The 19,741-nt window shown below is 45.5% G+C and overlaps 1 protein-coding gene across 7 annotated transcripts in view; it reads left to right on the plus strand.

The window, feature by feature from the left end:
* Nucleotides 1-19,741, plus strand: part of LOC147111119 (serine/threonine-protein kinase WNK2-like) — a 204,809-nt gene that overhangs the window by 104,788 nt on the left and 80,280 nt on the right. For 6 of the 7 annotated variants that reach the window (XM_086001680.1, XM_086001682.1, XM_086001683.1 and 3 more), the window contains exons 8-11: nucleotides 3,630-3,829; nucleotides 13,502-13,624; nucleotides 13,761-13,799; nucleotides 18,223-18,393. In XM_086001680.1, the coding sequence (XP_085857806.1) occupies nucleotides 3,630-3,829; nucleotides 13,502-13,624; nucleotides 13,761-13,799; nucleotides 18,223-18,393 (533 nt within the window). The remainder of the gene's footprint in view (nucleotides 1-3,629; nucleotides 3,830-13,501; nucleotides 13,625-13,760; nucleotides 13,800-18,222; nucleotides 18,394-19,741) is intronic. The other variant, XM_086001684.1, reaches the window with a different exon arrangement.

A 19,741-nucleotide genomic window follows, 5' to 3' on the forward strand; every position in this document is an offset into this window, starting at 1 on the left:
GACGACCTTGGATCTGGACTGGAGGCGACGGAGGTTGAACAGTTTCCTGTTTGTTCTGTAAATTAGCTCCAATCCAGCGGGGAGCTTACTGAGGGTGAGATGGAGCATTGAAGCAAGGAAGATCGAGAAGAGTGTTGGTGTGATGAGACAGCCTTGCTTGACCCAGGTTTGTACGTGAATTGGGTCTGTGGTGAAACCGTTGGTCAGGATCATGGCTTGCATGTCGTCGTGAAGCAGGTGGAGGATGGTGACAAACTTTTGAGGGCAGCCAAATTTGAGGAGGACACTCCATAATCCCTCATGGTTGACAGTGTTGAAGGCCTTTGTGAGATCAAAGAAGGCCATATACAGCGGTTGGTGCTGTTCCCTGCATTTCTCTTGTAATTGACGTGCGGTGAAGATCATGTCCATTGTGCCCCTTGGTGGGCGGAATCCGCATTGCGACTCTGGGAGGAGCTCTTCGGCCACTGGGAGAAGGCGATTGAGGAGGATTCTTGCGATGATTTTCCCTGTGGCAGACAGCAGGGAAACTCCTCTGTAATTGCCATACTGTACTACTCCTTCCACTAAGTAACCAAGTGAACTATTGCACAACATACTAAACATTAAGGCAATCTGTTGAATTAAAAGCAAATAAGGGGGCAAAAGCTTAGAAAAAGAATTGTATAGAGAAAAAAGGAAGCCAAAAAGAGTGTGCGAAGGATTAGATATAATAAAAGTTAGCCATAAGAGAGAGCACAGTGGATTAGAGCTTGAAAAGGATGTGGTCAAGAACAGATGGAGCGAAAATTAACTGGAAAGAGGAACAGAGTATGGATTTGAAAAGAAAATTTAGACTTGTATATTAATATGGCCATATCCCTTCTTCCTCAAAGTCAATCTCATGCAGTCAGAATTTGCTGGTGTCCATAATTCCAGACCCACAGCAATGCGGTTGACTCTTAACTGCCCTCTGCAATGGCCTAGCAAGCCACTCGGTCGTATACAACTGCTACGACAAAGTCAGCACTGTGGGAGTACCTTCACCACGCGGACGGCAGCGGTTCAAGAAGACGGCTCACCACCACCTTCTCGAGGGCAATTAGGGGTGGGCAATAAATGCTGGCCTCGCCAGTGATGCCCACACCCTGTGAACGAATAAATAAAAAATTGGCCTTTGTTTTGATTTTGAGATGGTTATAATGAAATGTTAACCCACATTTGGAGCCAGTTCACCCTTCCAGAAATGGCTGCTCACAATTGCCAGCATTCCCTAAATACGGAATTGGTTTTGGTCACGCATGTAACTTGAGTCAGGGATTATTCAAAGAGCATGAACATAAATAATAATTAGAAAATGGCTTTGAAATGAATGAAAATGCTGTCTATACTTCTCAACGGAATGCGAACTTAGCTGATGGGGAGGCTCCTTCAAGAACTTGCTGGCAGACGCTGCGTAGTAGAGGTCAGCGTAGTGGCCCACCAATCCCAGGGGCGCAACGTGTGTGGAAGCGTACCTGGGTCATGTGGGCCGGTGCTGCAAACAGAAGAGGGGTCTCATTATAGTAGATGTTTATGCACATTAAATCCCGCAAGGCTCCAATAATGAGGGTTTTTTTCCCCCCTTTCCTCCAAAAACCCTCAATGTAGCAACTGCTTCCTCCAAACTTTTCATGGACAAAATCCTAAAATGCTTCCATTTCCGGCCTCTCATAGCTTTTTAAATTACTTGGATTTGTCCGAAGGTATCCCCTTATGCTGTGCAAACAGGCCCTGCACCTGTTTGCATCAAGCACAGATGGAACTTGACAGATCGCAAGGTGGGGATTTAGCTGCGGTTCATTTCAAAGGTGGTATGACGGCGTACTCAGTACATCGTAATACTAACCGCAAAATACAGGTCATTGTGTTGTGTCCTGCCCCATAGTATCCCCTTCCCCAATGATGCTACTTTTTTTTAAGTTGGTGCCACGATATCCAAGCCTATTATATTCTGATGGTCACAAAGCTAATTCGTGCTACTGTGATTAATAAGTGGGGCAATATATGAAAAGAAAAATGGGCAGCCGCAAGGTTGCAGCCCAATTGAAGAGCAGAGGACAGCTTAAATTCCAAAAATGGATTTTGAGTTGCATGTGAGCCCTAAGACTTAATTACATTCTTTGATTTTCTCCCTTGTTTGTTCAAGTATTAGTCTCACTCTTTATAAATAGTTCTGTTTATAATTTCTGAATATATTTCTTGCCAGCTGGTTGCAACTTTCAATAAAAATACAACCATCTAGATTAGTAATAATGGAAAAAGGTTGATAATACCTGCAGTAATTTTAAAAAGTGCTCTTTCTTAGAAATCAGCTATAGTTTTAAATTACCTCCTTCATCCCATGCATGTTCTTCTTGTGATCATATCACAAAAAGAGAAAGTGTGTCCAATAAAAGTAACATATTACTTTTTATTTAAACCAACACTTTACCACCAATTTTTGAGTGGTAACTTGCTGTCCGTACCAAGTTAGATCTGTCTCTTGCTCTTGTACGGTTATTTCTCCAACAAGAGAAAATCTAACCACCTCCCCATGGCATTCAATGAGATTAGCATCGCCAAACCCCCCACCATCAACATCCTGGGGGTCACCATTGACCAGAAACTTCACTGGACCAGCCACACACATACTTTGGCTACAAGAGCAGGTCAGATGCTGGGTATTCTGCAGCGAGTGACTCACCACCTGACTCCCCAAAGCCTTTCCACCATCTACAAGGCACAAGTCAGGAGTGTGATAGAATGCGCTTCACTTGCCTGGATGAGTGCAGCTCCAACAACACTCAAGCTCGACACCATCCAGGACAAAGCCGCGTCATTGGCACGTCATCCACCACCTTAAACATTCACTCCCTCCACCACCGGCGGACCGTGGCTGCAGTGTGTACCATCTACAAGATACACTGCAGCAACTCGCCAAGGCTTCTTCGACAGTACCTCCCAAACCCACTGTCATGAATCTTATCATGACTCATGAAGTAACACTGGGCTGGTGGTGCCGTCCAAGGAGTATAAATACTCGGGCGTGGGCCCAGCTTGCTCAGGATGTTTCTGTAACCAGGAACTAGTGATGTAACTAGAAATCTCATGGTTTTGAAACAGTTGATTAAAGCCTTGTTTTATACTCAAACCAAGCGCTCAGTTGTCTTTTTACATCACCCACAACCTCTGCTACCTAGAAGGACAAGACAGCAGGCGCATGGGAACACCATCTGCAAGTTCTCTGCCAAGTCGCACACATCCTGACTTGGCAATATAGCGCCGTTCCTTCATTGTTGCAGGGTCAAAATCCTGGAACTCCCTCCCTAACAGCACTGTGGGAGTACCTTCACCTCACAGACTGCAGCAGTTCAAGAAGGTGGCTCACCACCACCTTCTCAAGGGCAATTAGGGATGGGCAATAAGTACTGGCTTCTACCTCCTAGGGAACAGTGGTGCTTGTTGTGGACAGTTATCTTAATACTTAGTGGTGCAGGGTACTGTGTCATCTATCATTTGGATTATCAGAATTGACATGTCCAGTTTATATTGTGCTATTTGTGTTTTTACAAATACGTTGTAAAGACTTGTAAACAAATGTTGCTATTTATCAACTGTGTATTTTAAAGCTGACAGCACTTGTGACAGCGGGCAAGGATCAACACTTTACTCTGACTCCCAAGGCAGCCAACAGAGTGTAGTTTACTCATCTGTTCATGAGCCGATGCCCCTTGGAGTACAGCAGATCTGCAGTCCACCTCAGAGTGAGATTCAACCACCTTCCATTAGCTCACAGCAACTGTTGGCTCACTACCAGCACACATCTACGGTAAGTTTACCATTTTCACATGCTACTTCAATTTTTGTTTTTGTGAAAAGAAAATGTCTGCATTGCTTTAAAACCAAGTTCTTCATTTTTTCAGTTGAGGTGACCGCCTACTGAAAGTTGCATGTCTGGACCAATAGCTATCAACAAAAATAATATAATTGAATTTCATGCCAAAGCTGATTATGGTTGTATGAATTTATCTGACTCAGAATGGAGACACTAAGTATAACGAGCTGTTGTGCGCACATGTCATCAAAGTAACTAGGTTTAATGCCTCTAAATCGTAATGTTTAACATCTCTACAAAATAGTTAATTTCATTAACAAGTCCCTAATAATAGTATTATTCACTGGTAAGTTTCAAAATTCACGAAGGATATTGTGACTATTTCAGGATATAGTTCTACAGTGGTCTTGAGCTGGAATATCTGGAGGGAAAGTGGGAAGAAAAAACTTTTTTTTTGAACTTGCTAATTTTACTGTACTGTGGCTGGGCTGGTCATATTTGTTCTAAATATCTTAACTTCTCAGATTGGAATGCTGAAACCTATTGTCTTGACTTGTAACTTGTGGCTTACTGCTTTTTTGGAGTTTTGGGGTTCTCAGACAACATGTAGTTGGCATCATGTTTTAGCCTTGGAAAAGTTGAGATGAAGGCCACCCACCACATATTGAATCTTTTAAAGTTTTAAATGTGTTGTGAGAGGTGTTTTTTCCCCTATGTGTAGTTAAAGGTAATAATTTTATATCTGTACCTTTTTAACTGAAATTATCTGACGTTGCAAATAAGCAATTTGTTCCCTAGTAATTTATATAAAACTACAATTGTATTCCGTTTGATTAGTTTGAATTATGAAATTGCTTAGGTTGATTAGTTCTGGAAACTTTATGATGTACGATGGATCTCAGCAGAAAACGTGTAATTGAGTAGATCTATTTTTTCCATAGTTGATGAACATAGAAAAATAGAAACATAGAAGATAGGAGCAGGAGTAGGCCATTCAGCCCCTCGAACCTGCTCCGCCATTCAATGCGATCATGGCTGATCATCCAAACTCAGTACCCTGTCCCTGCTTTCTCCCCATACCCCTTGATCCCTTTAGCCTGAAGAAATATATCCAACTCCTTGAATATATTTAATGTATCGACATCTACTACCTTCTGTGGTAGAGAATTCCACAGGTTCACCACTCTCTGGGTGAAGAAATTCCTCCTCATTTCTGTCCTAAATGGCCTACCCCTTATCCTTAGACTGTGACCCCTGGTTCTGGACTCCCCGACCATCGGGAACATCCTTCCAGCATCTAGTCTGTCCAGTCCTGTCAGAATTTTATAAGTTTCAATGAGATCCCCTCTCATTCTTCTAAACTCCAGCAAGTACAAGCCCAATCGCTCCTCATACGTCATTCCTGCCATCCCAGGTATCAGCCTGGTGAATCTTCACTGAACTCCTTCCATGGCAAGAACATCCTTCCTCAGATAAGGTGACCAAAACTGCACACAATACTCAAGATGTGGTCTCACCAAGGCCCTGTATAACACTAGCAAGACATCCTTGTTCCTGTACTCGAACCCTCTCGCTACGAAGGCCAACATACCGCTTTCCTTCTTAACTGCCTGCTGCACCTGCAGCGACTGGTGCACAAGGACACCCAGGTCTCGTTGCACTTCCCCTTCTCCCAATCTATTGCCATTCAGATAATAATCTGCCTTCCTGTTTTTGCCACCAAAGTGGATAACCTCACATTTATCCACGTTATATTGCATCTACCATGCTTCTGCCCAATCACCCAACCTGTCCAAATCATCCTGTAGTTTCTCGGCATCCTCCTCACAGCACACACGCCCACCCAGCTTTGTGTCATCTGCAAACTTGGAGATATTACATCTAGTTCCCTTGTCTAGATCATTAATATATATTGTGAATAGCTGGGGTCCCCCACTAGTCACTGCCTGCCACTCGGAAAAAGACCCGTTTATTCCAACTCTTTGCTTTCTGTCTGCCAACCAGTTCTCTATCCAAGTCAATACCTTGCCCCCAATCCCAGGTGCCTTAACTTTACACGCTAATCTCTTATGCGGACCCTTATCGAAAGCCTTCTGAAAGTCCAAATACACCACATCCACTGGTTCTCCCTTATCTATTTTACCAATTACATCCTCAAAAAATTCCAGTAGATTAGTCAAGCACGATTTACCTTTTGTAAATCCATGTTGACTTTGTCCGATTCTGTCACTGTTTTCCAAGTGCTCTGCTATTACATCTTTTATAATGGACTCCAGCATTTTCCCCACCACCGATGTCAGGCTTACCGGTCTGTAATTCCCCATTTTCTCTCTACCACCTTTTTTGAATAGTGGGGTAACATTAGCTACCCTCCAATCCATGGGTACTGTTCCAGATTCCATCGAATGTTGGAAGATGATCAGCAATGCATCTACTATTTTTAGGGCCACTTCCTTAAGTACCCTAGGATGTAGATTATCAGGCCCTGGGATTTTATCGGCCTTCAATCCCATCAATTTCCCTAACACCATTTCCCTACAAATACTGATTTCTTTCAGTTCCTCCCTTTCATCAGACCCTATGTTCCCCGACATCTCTGGGAGGTTATTTGTGTCCTCCTTTGGGAAGACAGAATCAAAATATGTATTTAATTAATTTGTCTGCCATTTCTTTGTTCCCCATTATAAATTCCCCTGATTCTGACTGCAAGGGACCTACGCTTGACTTCACCAATCTTTTTCTCTTCACATATCTATAAAAGCTTTTACAGTCAGTTTTTATGTTCCCTGCAAGCTTACTCTCATATTCTATTTTCCCTTTCTTAATTAATCCCTTTGTCCTCCTTTGTTGAATCCTAAACTGCTCCCAATCCTCAGGTGTACTGCTTTTTCTGGCCAATTTATATGTCCTCTCCTTGGATCTTATGCTATCCCTAATTTGCCTTGTTAGCCACGGTTGAGTCACCTTTTTTGTTTTATTTTTATGCCAAACTGGGATGAACAAATTCTGTAGTTCATCCATGCGGCCTTTGAATGTTTGCCATTGCCTGTCCACCGTCAACCCTTTGAGTGACATTCCCCAATCCATCCTACCCAACTCGTGCCTCAGACCATCGTAGTTTTCCTTTTTTTAAAAATTTAGGACCCTAGTCTCTGAGTCGACTACTTCATCCTCCATCTTAATGAAGAATTTGATCATATTATGATCGCTCCGACCCAAGGGGCTTCGTACAACAAGATTGCTAATTAATCCTTTCTCGTTACATAATACCCAGTCTAAGATGGTCTGATATCTGGTTGGTTCTTCAAAATACTGGTCCAGGAAACCATCCCGTAAACACTCAAGGAATTCCTCCTCCACAGCATTGTTACTAATTTGGTTAGCCCAATCTATATGTAGATTAAAGTCACCCATGATGATTGCTGTGCCCTTATTGCAGGCTTCTCTAATATCCCTTTTAATGCCATCCCCAACCTCCGCATTACTATTTGGAGGTCTATATACCACTCCCACTAACGTTTTCTGCCCCTTGGTATTTCTCAGTTCTACCCATACAGATTCCACATCATCAGAGCTAATATCCTTCCTTACAATTGTGTTAATCCCTTCTTTAACCAGCAATGCTACCCCACCTCCCTTTCCTTTTTGCCTATCTTTCCTGAATATTGAATACCCCTGGATGTTGAGTTGTCAGCCTTGGCCACCCTGGAGCCATGTTTCCGTAATCCCAATCAAATCATATTCGTTTACCTCTATTTGCGCAGCTAATTCATCCACCTTATTACGAATGCTCCTCGCATTAAGGCACAAAGCCTTCAGGCTTGTTTTTTTAACGTTCTTAGACCTATTAGAATAATTATTTACTGTGGCCATGTTTGATTTAAACTGTTGATTTCTCTGACTGCCACTTTTGTTTTTCTCCTTCCTATCTTTTGCTTTTATCCTTGTTTCCCTTTCCTCTGTCACCCTGCTCAGGTTCCCAACCCCCTGCCATTTTAGTTTAAACCCTTCCCCAGAGCACCAGCAAACACTCCCCCTAGGACATCTGTCCCAGCCCTGCTCAGGTGCAAACCGTCCGGTTTGAACTGGTCCCACCTCCCGCAGAACCGGTTCCAATGTCCCAGGAATTTGGATCCCTTACCCTTGCACCATTCCTCTAGCCATGTATTCATCTGAAATATCCTTCTATTTCTACCCTGACTAGCACGTGGCACTGGTAGCAGTCCTGAGATTACTACCTTTTTGAGGTCCTATTTTTAAATTTACCTCCTAACTCCCTATATTCAGTTTTTAGGACCTCATCCCGCTTTTTACCTATATCGTTGGTACCTATATGCACCATGACAACTGGCTGTTTACCCTCCCCTTCCAAGATGTTCTGCAGCCGCTCTGAGACATCCTTGAACCTTGCACCAGGGAGGCAACACACCATCCTGGAGTCTCGTTTGCGGCCGCAGAAACGCCTATCTATTCCCCTTACAATAGAATCCCCTATTACTATAGCTCTACCCCTCTTTTTCCTCCCGTCCTGTGCAGCAGAACCACCCATGGTGCCAGGAAGTTGGCTGTTGCTGCCTTCGTCTGATAAGCCATCCCCCCCCAACAGTACTCAGTGGTGTATCTGTTTGAGAGGGGGATGTCCACAGGGGACCCCTGCCTGTGCCTAGTGCTCTGTCTGTTGGTCACCCATTCCCTTTCTGCCTCGCGAATGGTCCAGTATGTATCCAATCGCAGCTCCAGCGCTGCAATGCGGTCTGCCAGTAGCTGCAGCTGGATACACTTCCTGCACACACAGTTATCAGGGACACAGGAAGTGTCCCTGAGTTCCCACATAGCGCAAGAGGAGCATACCACGGCACCGGGCTGTCCTGCCATGACTTACCCTTTAATTAATTGCAATTAAATTAAATTAAATCAAATCAATCCCACCAATTACACTACAGTTAAATGGTATATTTAAGGGCCCTGGTTTATAAACAGTCCCCGCTACACCACAGAGACCCTAGAAACTATAAACCACAGAGTTTAAGTTTATAAAGAGAGAAATACTCACCAACCAATCACTTACCTGCTTTCTGGTGACATCATACTTTGATTACTTTTTACTTCTCTCCCTCTGAGATTGGAGATTAGTACGCTCTGAGGCCTACCTGGTCTCTGGGGGCCTTTTTTATATCGCCGCCGCCGAGATTCCTCCCGCTGCCGCTCTGAGGCCTACCTGGTCTCTGGCGCCTTTTTATATCACCGCCGCTGCCGAGATTCCTCCCGCGCCGCCGCTGACGCTCTGAACTTAAGGCATCATTATTACTGAAGTATTGTTTCTCTGTTAGGACCATGGAGCAGTGGGGTATGAATTTGTCTGCATTTCCCCAATGGTAGGTTCTTGCTGTCAGCTGTGGGGCCAAGAGGAACAGCCAAGTTAAGGTTCACTACTTCCCTATAACAGATTAGGTAAAATTGGGAGATGAGTCACGCCAGGCCATACTTGAGGCATCTTAGTGGCCAGCTCAAGAACAGCATTTGAAGAAGCCTGGGAACTGGCCTCCCAGGTGTTCTGTAAGCTGGAGAATGATACATGGCATAGGAAATCAAATCATTGGAACAAAAAGCAAGCTATTCTAGTTCACATTTCATTTTTTTCAGGCCTGCTGTTTTTACCATCTACAGTATAATGGATTTTAAAAAATCTTGCATTTTACATCAAATTTATTTCCAAATTCTCAAGTATTTTTAGTTAAAATATTGGGCTGTTTTTAATTATTGGAGTAGAAATCAAAGTAGGAACAGTTGCTGCGATGGTGAGCTGACCTCTGGTTTCTATGTTGTGGGATGGACTGCACGGATAAAGGAGGACTGAGTAAGGAGGTTATTAAAACAACAACAACTTGCATTTATATAGTATCTTTAAAGTAGTAAAACGTTCCAAGGCGCTTCACAGGAGTGTAATCAGTCAAAAATTGACAGAGCCAAGAAGGAAATATTAAGAGTAGTGACAAAGCTTGGTCAAAGAGGTAGGTTTTAAGGAGGATCTGAAAATGACGAGAGAGGCGGAGAAGTTTATGGAGGGAATTCTAGAGCTTGGGGTCTAGATGGCTCAAGGCATGGCTGCCAGTGGTGGGGCAAGGGGTGTGGGGGTCCGCAAGAGTCCAGAGTTGGAGGAATGCAGAGTTCTTGGGGTGTTGTAAGGCTGGAGGAGGTTACATAAGGCTGAGGCCATGGAGGGACTTGGAACGCAAGGATGAGAATTTTAAAATCAAGACGTTGGTGGACCGGGGTCCAGTCCAGGTTAGCAAGCACAGGGGTGATGGATGAGTAGGACTTGATGCAGGTTCGGATACGGGCAGCAGAGTTTTGGATGAACTCCAGTTTATTGAAGGTGGAAGATGGGAGGCCGACCAAAAAGCATTGGAGTAATCAACTCTGGAGGTAGCAAAAGCGTGGATGAGTGTTTGGGCAACAGATAAGCTGAGGGAGGGGTGGAGACGGGCAATGTTAGAGGCGGAAGTAGGTGGTCTTTGTGATGGAGTGGATGTAGCTCACCTTGGGGTCAACTAGGAAGCCAAAGGTGCAAACAGTCTTTTTGAGCTTGAGACAGTGGCAGGGAGGTGGTGATTTAACGGAGTTTGTGGCAAGGGCCAAAGGTGATGGCTTTAGTTGTCACAATGTTTAATTTTAGGTATTTACTGCTCATTCAAGACAGACAGACGGTGGAGGGGTCGGGAGAGGACAGACAGTGGAGGGGCCGGGAGAGGTGGTGATGAGGTTGAGCTGGTGTCGTCGGTGTACATGTGGTACCTGACGTGTTTTTGGATGATGTTGCTGAGGAGCAGCATGTAGATGAGAAATAAGGAGGCGAAGGATTGATCCTTGGGGGATTCCAGAGGTAATGGTGCGGGCGCAGGAAGAGAAGCCATTTGTAGGAGATTCTCTGGCTACGATTGGATAGGTAAGAGTGCAACCAGGCGAGAGCAATCCCACTCTACTGGACAAGAGAGAAGAGGCATTTGAGGAGGATGCTATGGTCCACTGTTCAAGGCTGCAGAGAAGTCAAATAAAATGAGGAGGGATAGTGCACCGCAGTCACAGAGGATGTCATATTAGAGTAAAGCAGGGAAACCGAGGGAACATCAAAACAAAAGATCAAATGAAAGATGATTTAAAAAGAAACAATTAGGATAGAGAAGTAGAATTAAAGATCACGAAAAGAATTGGGAAAAAATAAGGAAGTAGTAAAAGAGGGGGTCAATGAGGGACAACTAATGGCAGGTGGACATCTACATGCTGAGACTGGTTCAGATAACTTGTTCTATGTTTCCCTTCCAAAGTCAAATATAGTGTGCTCTAGCACTGAATTTGGTTCTTAAGACTCCCACACCATGCTCTGATCTTTAGAATTAAAAAAAATGCAACTTCCAAGAAACTCTTTGTTAATCATTGTCCATAGCTGTTATTTTTAGGTTTAACATTACCTCATGCGCAAATTGATTGATAGAAAGTTATATTCTTGCAAGTTTAATATTCAGCAGTGCTATTTGGGTTTACTTGTACATTCATTTGTTTCTCAAACAATCTTAGGGACATAGAGTGAAAAGGAAGCAAACTGTTTCCAAGAAAGTTAAGGCCTAAAATTTTAATTGTGCCCTGGGCAGAAATGTGGCAGATTGCTGATCGGAGTAGCAGATAATGAGAGGGGACCTGCTTCCACTAAGACTCCATCCTATTCAGCAAAGCCTGCAAAATTTGAGTGTGGTGAGGGGGGAGGGGGTAATGTGGGGTGGTGATGGAGACCCAAGGAGAGAAATAATGAACTTGATAACTTAGTCAGGAAGAAACTGGGCAGCACGGTGGCATAGTGGTTAGCACTGTTGCCTCACAGCGCCAGGGACCCGGGTTCGAATCCGGCCTCGGGCGACTGTCTGTGTGGAGTTTGCACATTCTCCCCGTGTTTGCGTGGGTTTCCTCCGGGTGCTCCGGTTTCCTCCCACAGTCCAAAGATGTGCGGGTTAGGTTGATTGGCTATGATAAAATTGACCCTTAGTGTTCGGGGGATTAAATACGTGAGGTTACGGGGATAGGGGTGGGATATGTGTTGGTGTAGGGGTTACGGGGATCGGGTGGGCTATGTGTCGGTGCAGGCTCGATGGGCCGAAATGGCCTCTATCTGCACTGTGGGGTTTCTGTGAAACTGCTATTGAGATTTCCCAACTACATGATGGATATAATGGGACAAAATCACAACGTGAAAAAGCTGAGCAACGGCTTCCAGCTGCACAGCGCAGCATATATGATCAAACTGTTTTATATTTTAAAAAAAAACACTATTTTGGTAGGTTTGAATGAGTCATGTCTAAAGCCTCTGCATATTCAGTACTGACCTAGTGGCCGAGTCTAGCCTCACCATTCTGCATCTTGTGTTTAAAATGTTCTTTTTACCATGAGAACTTGGCCTGTTCTGAATTACTGTATAAACTAAGTTGTCTCATTAGATGGGGTTGACTATGAGAAAAGCTTTGAAGATTGTATTCATGACCCTTGAACCTTTCCATGACTGAAACAAATAGTAATGTGCCAAGTGTTCCTTGTATCATCCTGTCAAGTTTTGTAATAAAAAAAACCCATTTTGGTCATTAAGAATCCACCGTAGGTCCTTGCTCCATGTACGCAACCACTGATTATCAATGACAATAATTCAAAAGGGACTAAGTGTCGAGCATGCTCGCAATGTGCAGGCTGTTAAAATTGCCGAACACCGACACTGCATGGAATCTAAAGTACTATAACTTCATGGCTATATTTCAAATCTACTGCTTTGTAGAATGTTTGTATTTTGCAAGGAATATTATTCCATTGTGTTGTCTTAGTATAATTTTGCACTTGCTTTGAATCTTTTAATGTACAGCACTTCAGTTATTTAAATATTCCTTTTCTTTTTGTAACGATCTTGAATCCTTTATGATTGCTGAAAACATTTTGTTCATTATTTTCATTAGTTTAAATATTAAAATTATTTAAATTTCAGAGCATTGGCAATAAGAAACTGTTAATACTTGTCAACATTTGATGCACAAATAATTTTTATAAACATAATTCATTATCATCTGAGCTTCGCAAGTGTCGGCTGTACTCTTTCAAATATTGGCAACAGTTTGACAGCATGTGCTACTTCCTTTGGTTCATTCCTGCTTTTACAGCATAATGCTCATAATTAAAATATTAAATGGATAAAATTCAACTTCAAGGGCACAGAACTTCAATGGAAAATCGGATGGGATGTATTATGGGCAACCAATCACCTTGCCTTTGAAATTAAATTTTACACTCTACGTTCTTAGAGCTTTTTGAAAATAAAGTAGAATGCTTTGAACAGGTAGTTGAATCTTTGCGTAAGGTAGAAATTAAAAACTTGAGTGATGACTGGTAGCAGATGAAAATAATCTGTCTTGAAAATGCCTAATAATGCAGCAGTGTAAAGTTTCAATTTCCCATACCAGCCTGAATTAGATAACCATGCATATGTATTTTTGTGCTGTAGTTTGGAGTCCACAGGACACTTCATCAACTGCTTTCACTCTGAACGAAAGCAGCCACATGGCAAATAGAATTAAAACACTGTAGAGCAATTTACAAAAACAAGGAAATGTCATTGATTTTGTTTCTCTTTTATAGCCCAACCCCATGATGCATGCCCCATCTGTTGCTTTGCCTCTACAACCTCATCAATTTGGGCCCCAGCAACATTACCAGCAACCAGCAGCATTTGCTACAATGCAGATAGGACAACCACAACAGGTGAGCACCACCCCACTTTCTTGTCAGTCAAATTGTTGTTACACTAAGGTTCCTTTTACAAATGAACTGCATTGTTGTGCTGTTTGTGAACCTTTCTAATTTTCTTACCTTACCTATATGTTCTGATTTCTCATAGTTGGACCCTTATTTCTGCACTGCAACATTCCATTTTCAGGTAGCTATTGCATTCTGATTGCACATTTTGTTCTCATTGGTTTGTTCTTCATGAGATGGCAAGATCTTAGTTTAAACTTAGTGGACACTATTTTCAGAATCACTTGCATTTTTGCCACTTTTTGTTCTGTTTCTCACACATCATCTTATGTAAGAATAATGCCTAACAATAACTAATTTCTCAGGGTGATTTATGTTGCCAGTAGATGAAAAAGGACAGATGACAATATAGCTTTGAAGTCTGTGTGCTGTCAGCAATTATTTTTGTGTTGAAGCCTGTGGTAAACCACTGTTATACCTGCCTGTGTGTGTGTGTTTGTATTCCACTGTGTACATGCCTCGGCTGACTCCTCCCACGAGTCCAGGTATAAAGGTGACTGCTCCACAGTCCCTCTGTATTCTGGACTGGTCGACCACTCGAGGCACATCTTCATTCTCTTGTTAATAAAAGCCTGTTAGTTACTCGCTTAACCTCAGTCTTTTGAGTAATTGAAAGCGCATCAATTTTATTAACAAGATTTTTTTATAATGGAGAAAATCCTCACACCAGCATGCCTGGACTTAGACCATCGGGAGGCGGACGCATCCACCAAGTTTGCTCACTGGCTTAAGTGCTTTGAAAGATTCCTGATCGCCTCCGCTGCAACGGTCAAATCGGATGAGGACAAACTGGATGTCCTGACCTCCAAAGTGAACCACCGAGCGTACTCGGTCATCCAGGACGCGACCTCGTACACGGCTGCTCTCGAGCTCCTCAAGGACCAGTACACGCGCCCAGTGAACGAGGTGTACGCCAGGCACCTCCTGGGGAGTCGTAAACAACAACCGGGGGAATCGACCGAGGAATACCTTCAGGCACTGTCTGTGCTTGGCCGGGCCTGTGGTTGTAAGGATGTAAAGGCCGCCGTGTACACAGAGGAACTTATCCGGGACGCTTTTGTAGCGGGCCACAGGTCCAATTACACCCGACAGCGACTGTTGGAGCAGAGTGACCTCGACCTCAACAAGGCCTCTGAACTCGCACTATCATTGGACACAGCCTACCGGGGCATGGATGCCTACTCCTCTGCACCGTGGACGCCGCGGGGAACGACAGCCTGGGACACGGTAGGACCGTCTCATAGCGCCGTGCCACCCCAGCCACATCCCAGCAACGGCCCAACTACTGCAGCAGTGTCCCAAGGCCAGAAATGCTACTTCTGTGGCCAGGCCAAACACACCAGAGCGCGCTGCCCGGCGAAAAATGCGATCTACTCGGGCAGCGTCTGCAGGGCCAAAGCCACCCCGAACCCCAGCAGCGCCGCGTGTGGGCCGTGCGGGCCGCCATCTTGGGCCTCCCCAGCCATGTGCGAACCACCGGAACAGCAGCCATTTTGGACGCCTCCAGCCACATGGGGATCATGGATGCCGCCATCTTGGACGCCAGCCGGGACGCAGCAGGCCCCCAACACCGCCTCATCTGATACCCGCAGCGACACACCGACCCCTACGCTGGCCTCCGTTACGCTGGACCAAGCGAGACCGCACCAACTGGCCTGGTCCACAATGGACATTAAGGTAAATGGTCACAAAACAACCTGCCTTTTTGACTCTGGGAGCACGGAGAGCTTCATCCACCCCAACACGGTGTGGCGTTGCTCTCTCCCAGTCCTGCCTGCGCACCAGCGGATTTCTATGGCCTCCGAGTCCCAGTCGGCGGACATTGGCGGCTACTGCGTGGTGACACTCTTAGTAGACGGGACTGTGTACGATAATTTTAAACTTATGGTGCTGCCCCACCTCTGCGCTGCCGTTCTACTGGGGTTAGATTTTCAGTGCCACCTTAAAAGTGTTACGATGGCGTACGGTGGACCCCTTCCCCCACTCACAGTCCGCAGCCAGCAGCTTCCAAATTGCCCGCCGCGCACCAGGTGCAACCTCTCCACACTCAGAGTCACCACCCCCCCACTGTTTGCTAACCTCACCCCGACTGTAAGCCCATCGCCACAAAGAGCAGGCAATACAGTGCCGGGGACAGGGTTTTCATTAAAACCGAAGTGGAGCGGCTCCTGAAGGAGGGGATTATTGAGGGCAGCACCAGCCCCTGGCGAGCCCAGGTTGTGGTCGTTAAGACCGGCGAGAAGCAGCGCCTGGTCATCGACTACAGCCAGACAATAAATTGCTACACCCTGCTGGACGCTTACCCACTCCCCCGCATAGCTGATATGGTCAACCAGATCGCGCAGTACCGCGTCTTCTCGACCATTGACCTGAAATCAGCGTACCACCAGCTCCCTATCCGCCCTGAGGACCGCCAGTATACTGCCTTTGAGGCAAACGGCCGCCTCTATCACTTCCTTAGGGTTCCCTTTGGCGTCACCAACGGGGTTTCCGTCTTCCAAAGGGAGATGGACCGGATGGTCGATCAAAATGCGTTGCAGGCCACTTTCCCATATCTGGACAATGTGACCATCTGCGGCCATGACTTGCAGGACCATGACGCAAACCTCGAAAAATTCCTCTGCACCGCCCAACTCCTGAACCTGACGTATAACAAGGAGAAGTGCATATTCCGCACAAGCCGCCTCGCCATCCTTGGCTGTGTTGTGGAACACGGAGTCATCGGTCCCGACCCCGACCGGATGCGTCCCCTTATGGAACTCCCACTGCCGCACTGCCTCAAGGCCCTGAAGAGGTGCCTAGGGTTTTTCTCCTATTATGCCCAGTGGGTCCCCTACTATGCGGACAAGGCCCGTCCGCTGATCAAGTCCACCTCTTTTCCCTTGACGGCAGAGGCCCGCTTAACCTTCCACCGTATCAAGGAAGACATTGCCAAAGCCACCATGCACGCAGTGGACGAATCCATCCTCTTCCAGGTGGAAAGCGATGCGTCCGACTTTGCCCTGGCCGCTACCCTTAATCAGGCGGGGAGACCTGTGGCCTTCTTTTCACGAACCCTCCAGGGCCCGGAGACCAGACACTCCGCTGTTGAGAAGGAGGCCCAGGCTATTGTGGAGGCTGTGCGTCATTGGAGGCGCTACCTGGCCGGAAAATGATTTACCCTGCTCACTGACCAGCGTTCAGTTGCTTTTATGTTTAACAACAAGCAGAGGGGCAAAATCAAAAACGACAAGATCTTGGAGGTGGAGAATCGAACTTTCCACCTACAATTACGAGATCTTGTACCGGCCCGGGAAGCTCAATGAACCCCCGGGTGCTCTATCGCGTGGCACCTGCGCCAGCGCGCAGATCGATAGACTGCGGGCCCTCCACAACGACCTCTGCCACCCGGGGGTCACCAGGTTCTTCCATTTTATCAAGGCCCGCAACCTGCCTTACTCCATTGAGGAGGTCAGGACCATGACCAGGAACTGCCAAGTCTGCGCTGAGTGCAAACCGCACTTTTATAGACCAGACAGGGCTCACTTGATAAAAGCCACTCGCCCCTTCGAGCGCCTGAGCGTTGATTTTAAAGGGCCTCTTCCCCTCCTCCGACTGCAATGTGTACTTCCTCAACATTATTGACGAGTACTCCTGTTTCCCGTTCGCCATCCCCTGCCCGGACATGACCAGTGGCACGGTCATTAAATGTCTGAACGACCTCTTCACCCTGTTCGGTTTCCCCAGCTATATCCATAGCGACCGGGGCTCATCGTTTATGAGCGAACTCCGTCAGTACCTACTCGCTAGGGGTATTGCCACAAGCAGGACCACCAGTTACAACCCCCGGGGGAACGGACAGGTGGAAAGAGAGAATGCGACAGTTTGGAAGGCCGCCCTGCTAGCCTTAAAGTCTAGGGGCCTTCCGACCTCCCGCTGGCAGGATGTGCTCCCCCAAGATGGCGGCGTCCATGATCCCCATGTGGCTGGAGGCATCCAAAATGGCTGCTGTTCCGGTGGTTCGCACATGGCTGGGGAGGCCCAAGATGGCGGCCTGCACGGCCCACACGCGGCGCTGCTGGGGTTCGGGGTGGCTTTGGCCCTGCAGACGCTGGCGTAGTGTCCCTTCTTCCCGCAGCCCGAGCAGATCGCATTTTTCGCCGGGCAGCGCGCTCTGGGGTGTTTGGCCTGGCCACAGAAGTAGCATTTCTGGCCTTGGGACACTGCTGCGGTAGTTGGGCCGTTGCTGGGATGTGGCTGGGGTGACACGGCGCTATGAGACGGTCCTACTGTGTCCCAGGCTGTCGTTCCCCGCGGCGTCCACGGTGCAGAGGAGTAGGCATCCATGCCCCGGTAGGCTGCGTCCAATGATAGTGCGAGTTCAGAGGCCTTGTTGAGGTCGAGGTCACTCTGCTCCAACAGTCGCAGCGCATCAAAGCCATTTTACTTGAAATTTTGATGGAAATCATGCATAGATACAGGTAAGTAAACAAATTGTGTGCAGGTTCTGCAAATGCTTTTAGGCTGTGCAATGAATTCTTGTGGTATGCTTTTTTTTAATCCAGCAACAGGTGCCAGCAGTGCAGCCACATGTCCAGCCTGCATTTCAGCCACTGCCACAGTATCAGATTCAACAGCCTACAACGCCAGCACAGCCATCCCAACCTCCCACGCAGTTGAAACCATTACAGATTTCTTCAGTACCACTTCAACTTAACCAAGCAACTCCAACTCTGGTATATCCCTTATCTTAATAAATACAATATATTTAATTATTGCTGTTGCTAGAGCATAAGAAATCAATAACCTGGTCATTAAGCACTATTTATACACCAGGAGTAAAACCGTTCTATGCTTGCACTCTCACACTCAACCCTACATTGTTTACTAGTGGAAAAATCCTCCAAGCATTGCTGACAGAGTTTTTAGGACTTGAGAATTATGGAAGGACCAGGACCCATACTTAATCCAAATTTGGAGCCTAATTTAACTGGGAATCCATTGATGTTATATTCTGTAGCTTTATTCTGGATTGATGTTTTGCATATTTTTTTTTACTACCATGGTATATTGCGCACAGAGCTTCTGTTTTGCATTTATATGCAATACCAGCTCAATTTAAAAAAAAAAAAGTGATTATTTGCTTTCATTCATAATGAGCACTGTTCATTCTAACAAACTGTAAACAACTCCAAGTTGCAGTTATTCTTTTACAATGTGCTTTAAATCCTTTTTGAATGCAGTGTTTATAATTAAATGTCAACAAGTTCCTTTGACAGTATTTGAATTAAGTTAACTAGTTAACATTTAATGCTACAAATTATGCAATTAATAAGAAAGAACTTGCATTTATGTAGCGCCTGTCACAACCTCAGGACATCCCAAAGAACTTCACAGCCAATGAGGTAATTTTGAAGTGTAGTCATTGTTGTAATGTAGGGAAACATGGCAGCCAATTTGTGCACAGCTAGGTCCCACAAAGCACCAGTGAGACAAATGACCAGATAATCTGTGTTTAGTGATGTTGGTTGAGGGATAAATGTTGGCCAGTACACTGGGAGAGCTCACCTTCTCTTAATTGAGTAGTGCCATGGGATTTTTTTTTACCCATCCGAGAGTGCAGATTTGGTTTAACGTCTCATCAGAAAGATTCCACCTCCAACAGTGCAGTGTTCCCTCTACTGCACTGAAATGCAAGCCTAAATGATGTGGTAAAGTCCTGGAGTGGGGCTTGAACCCATGATCATCTGATTCAGAGCTTCGTAACAGCTCTACTCTTGAATCTGATTGCAACTTACACGATTGTGAAGTAGCAGTTGAAAAAAACAATTTTGTTTTGCTATTAAGCTTTTCATCCACATTAGTTTTCGTAATGTAGACAAGTTCGTTTTTTCCTTGTATCCTGTTGCTTCTGATAAATTAAAAGTGTAGTGTATGTGCCTTTAAGTCAGAACTACTTTTACAGCTCCTGTATACTGTAGCACCGGCAGTGACCACACCGGTATATAAGCTTTGCGCATGCCTCTGTACCCCCAGTCCTGAGATGACCCTCCTCCAGTAAAGACCTGTTTATTGTTGATGTAC

Source organism: Somniosus microcephalus, chromosome 11 (genome assembly GCF_052327205.1).
Source record: "Somniosus microcephalus isolate GS21.2 chromosome 11, FLI_Smic_1.0, whole genome shotgun sequence".
Taxonomy (NCBI): domain Eukaryota; kingdom Metazoa; phylum Chordata; class Chondrichthyes; order Squaliformes; family Somniosidae; genus Somniosus; species Somniosus microcephalus.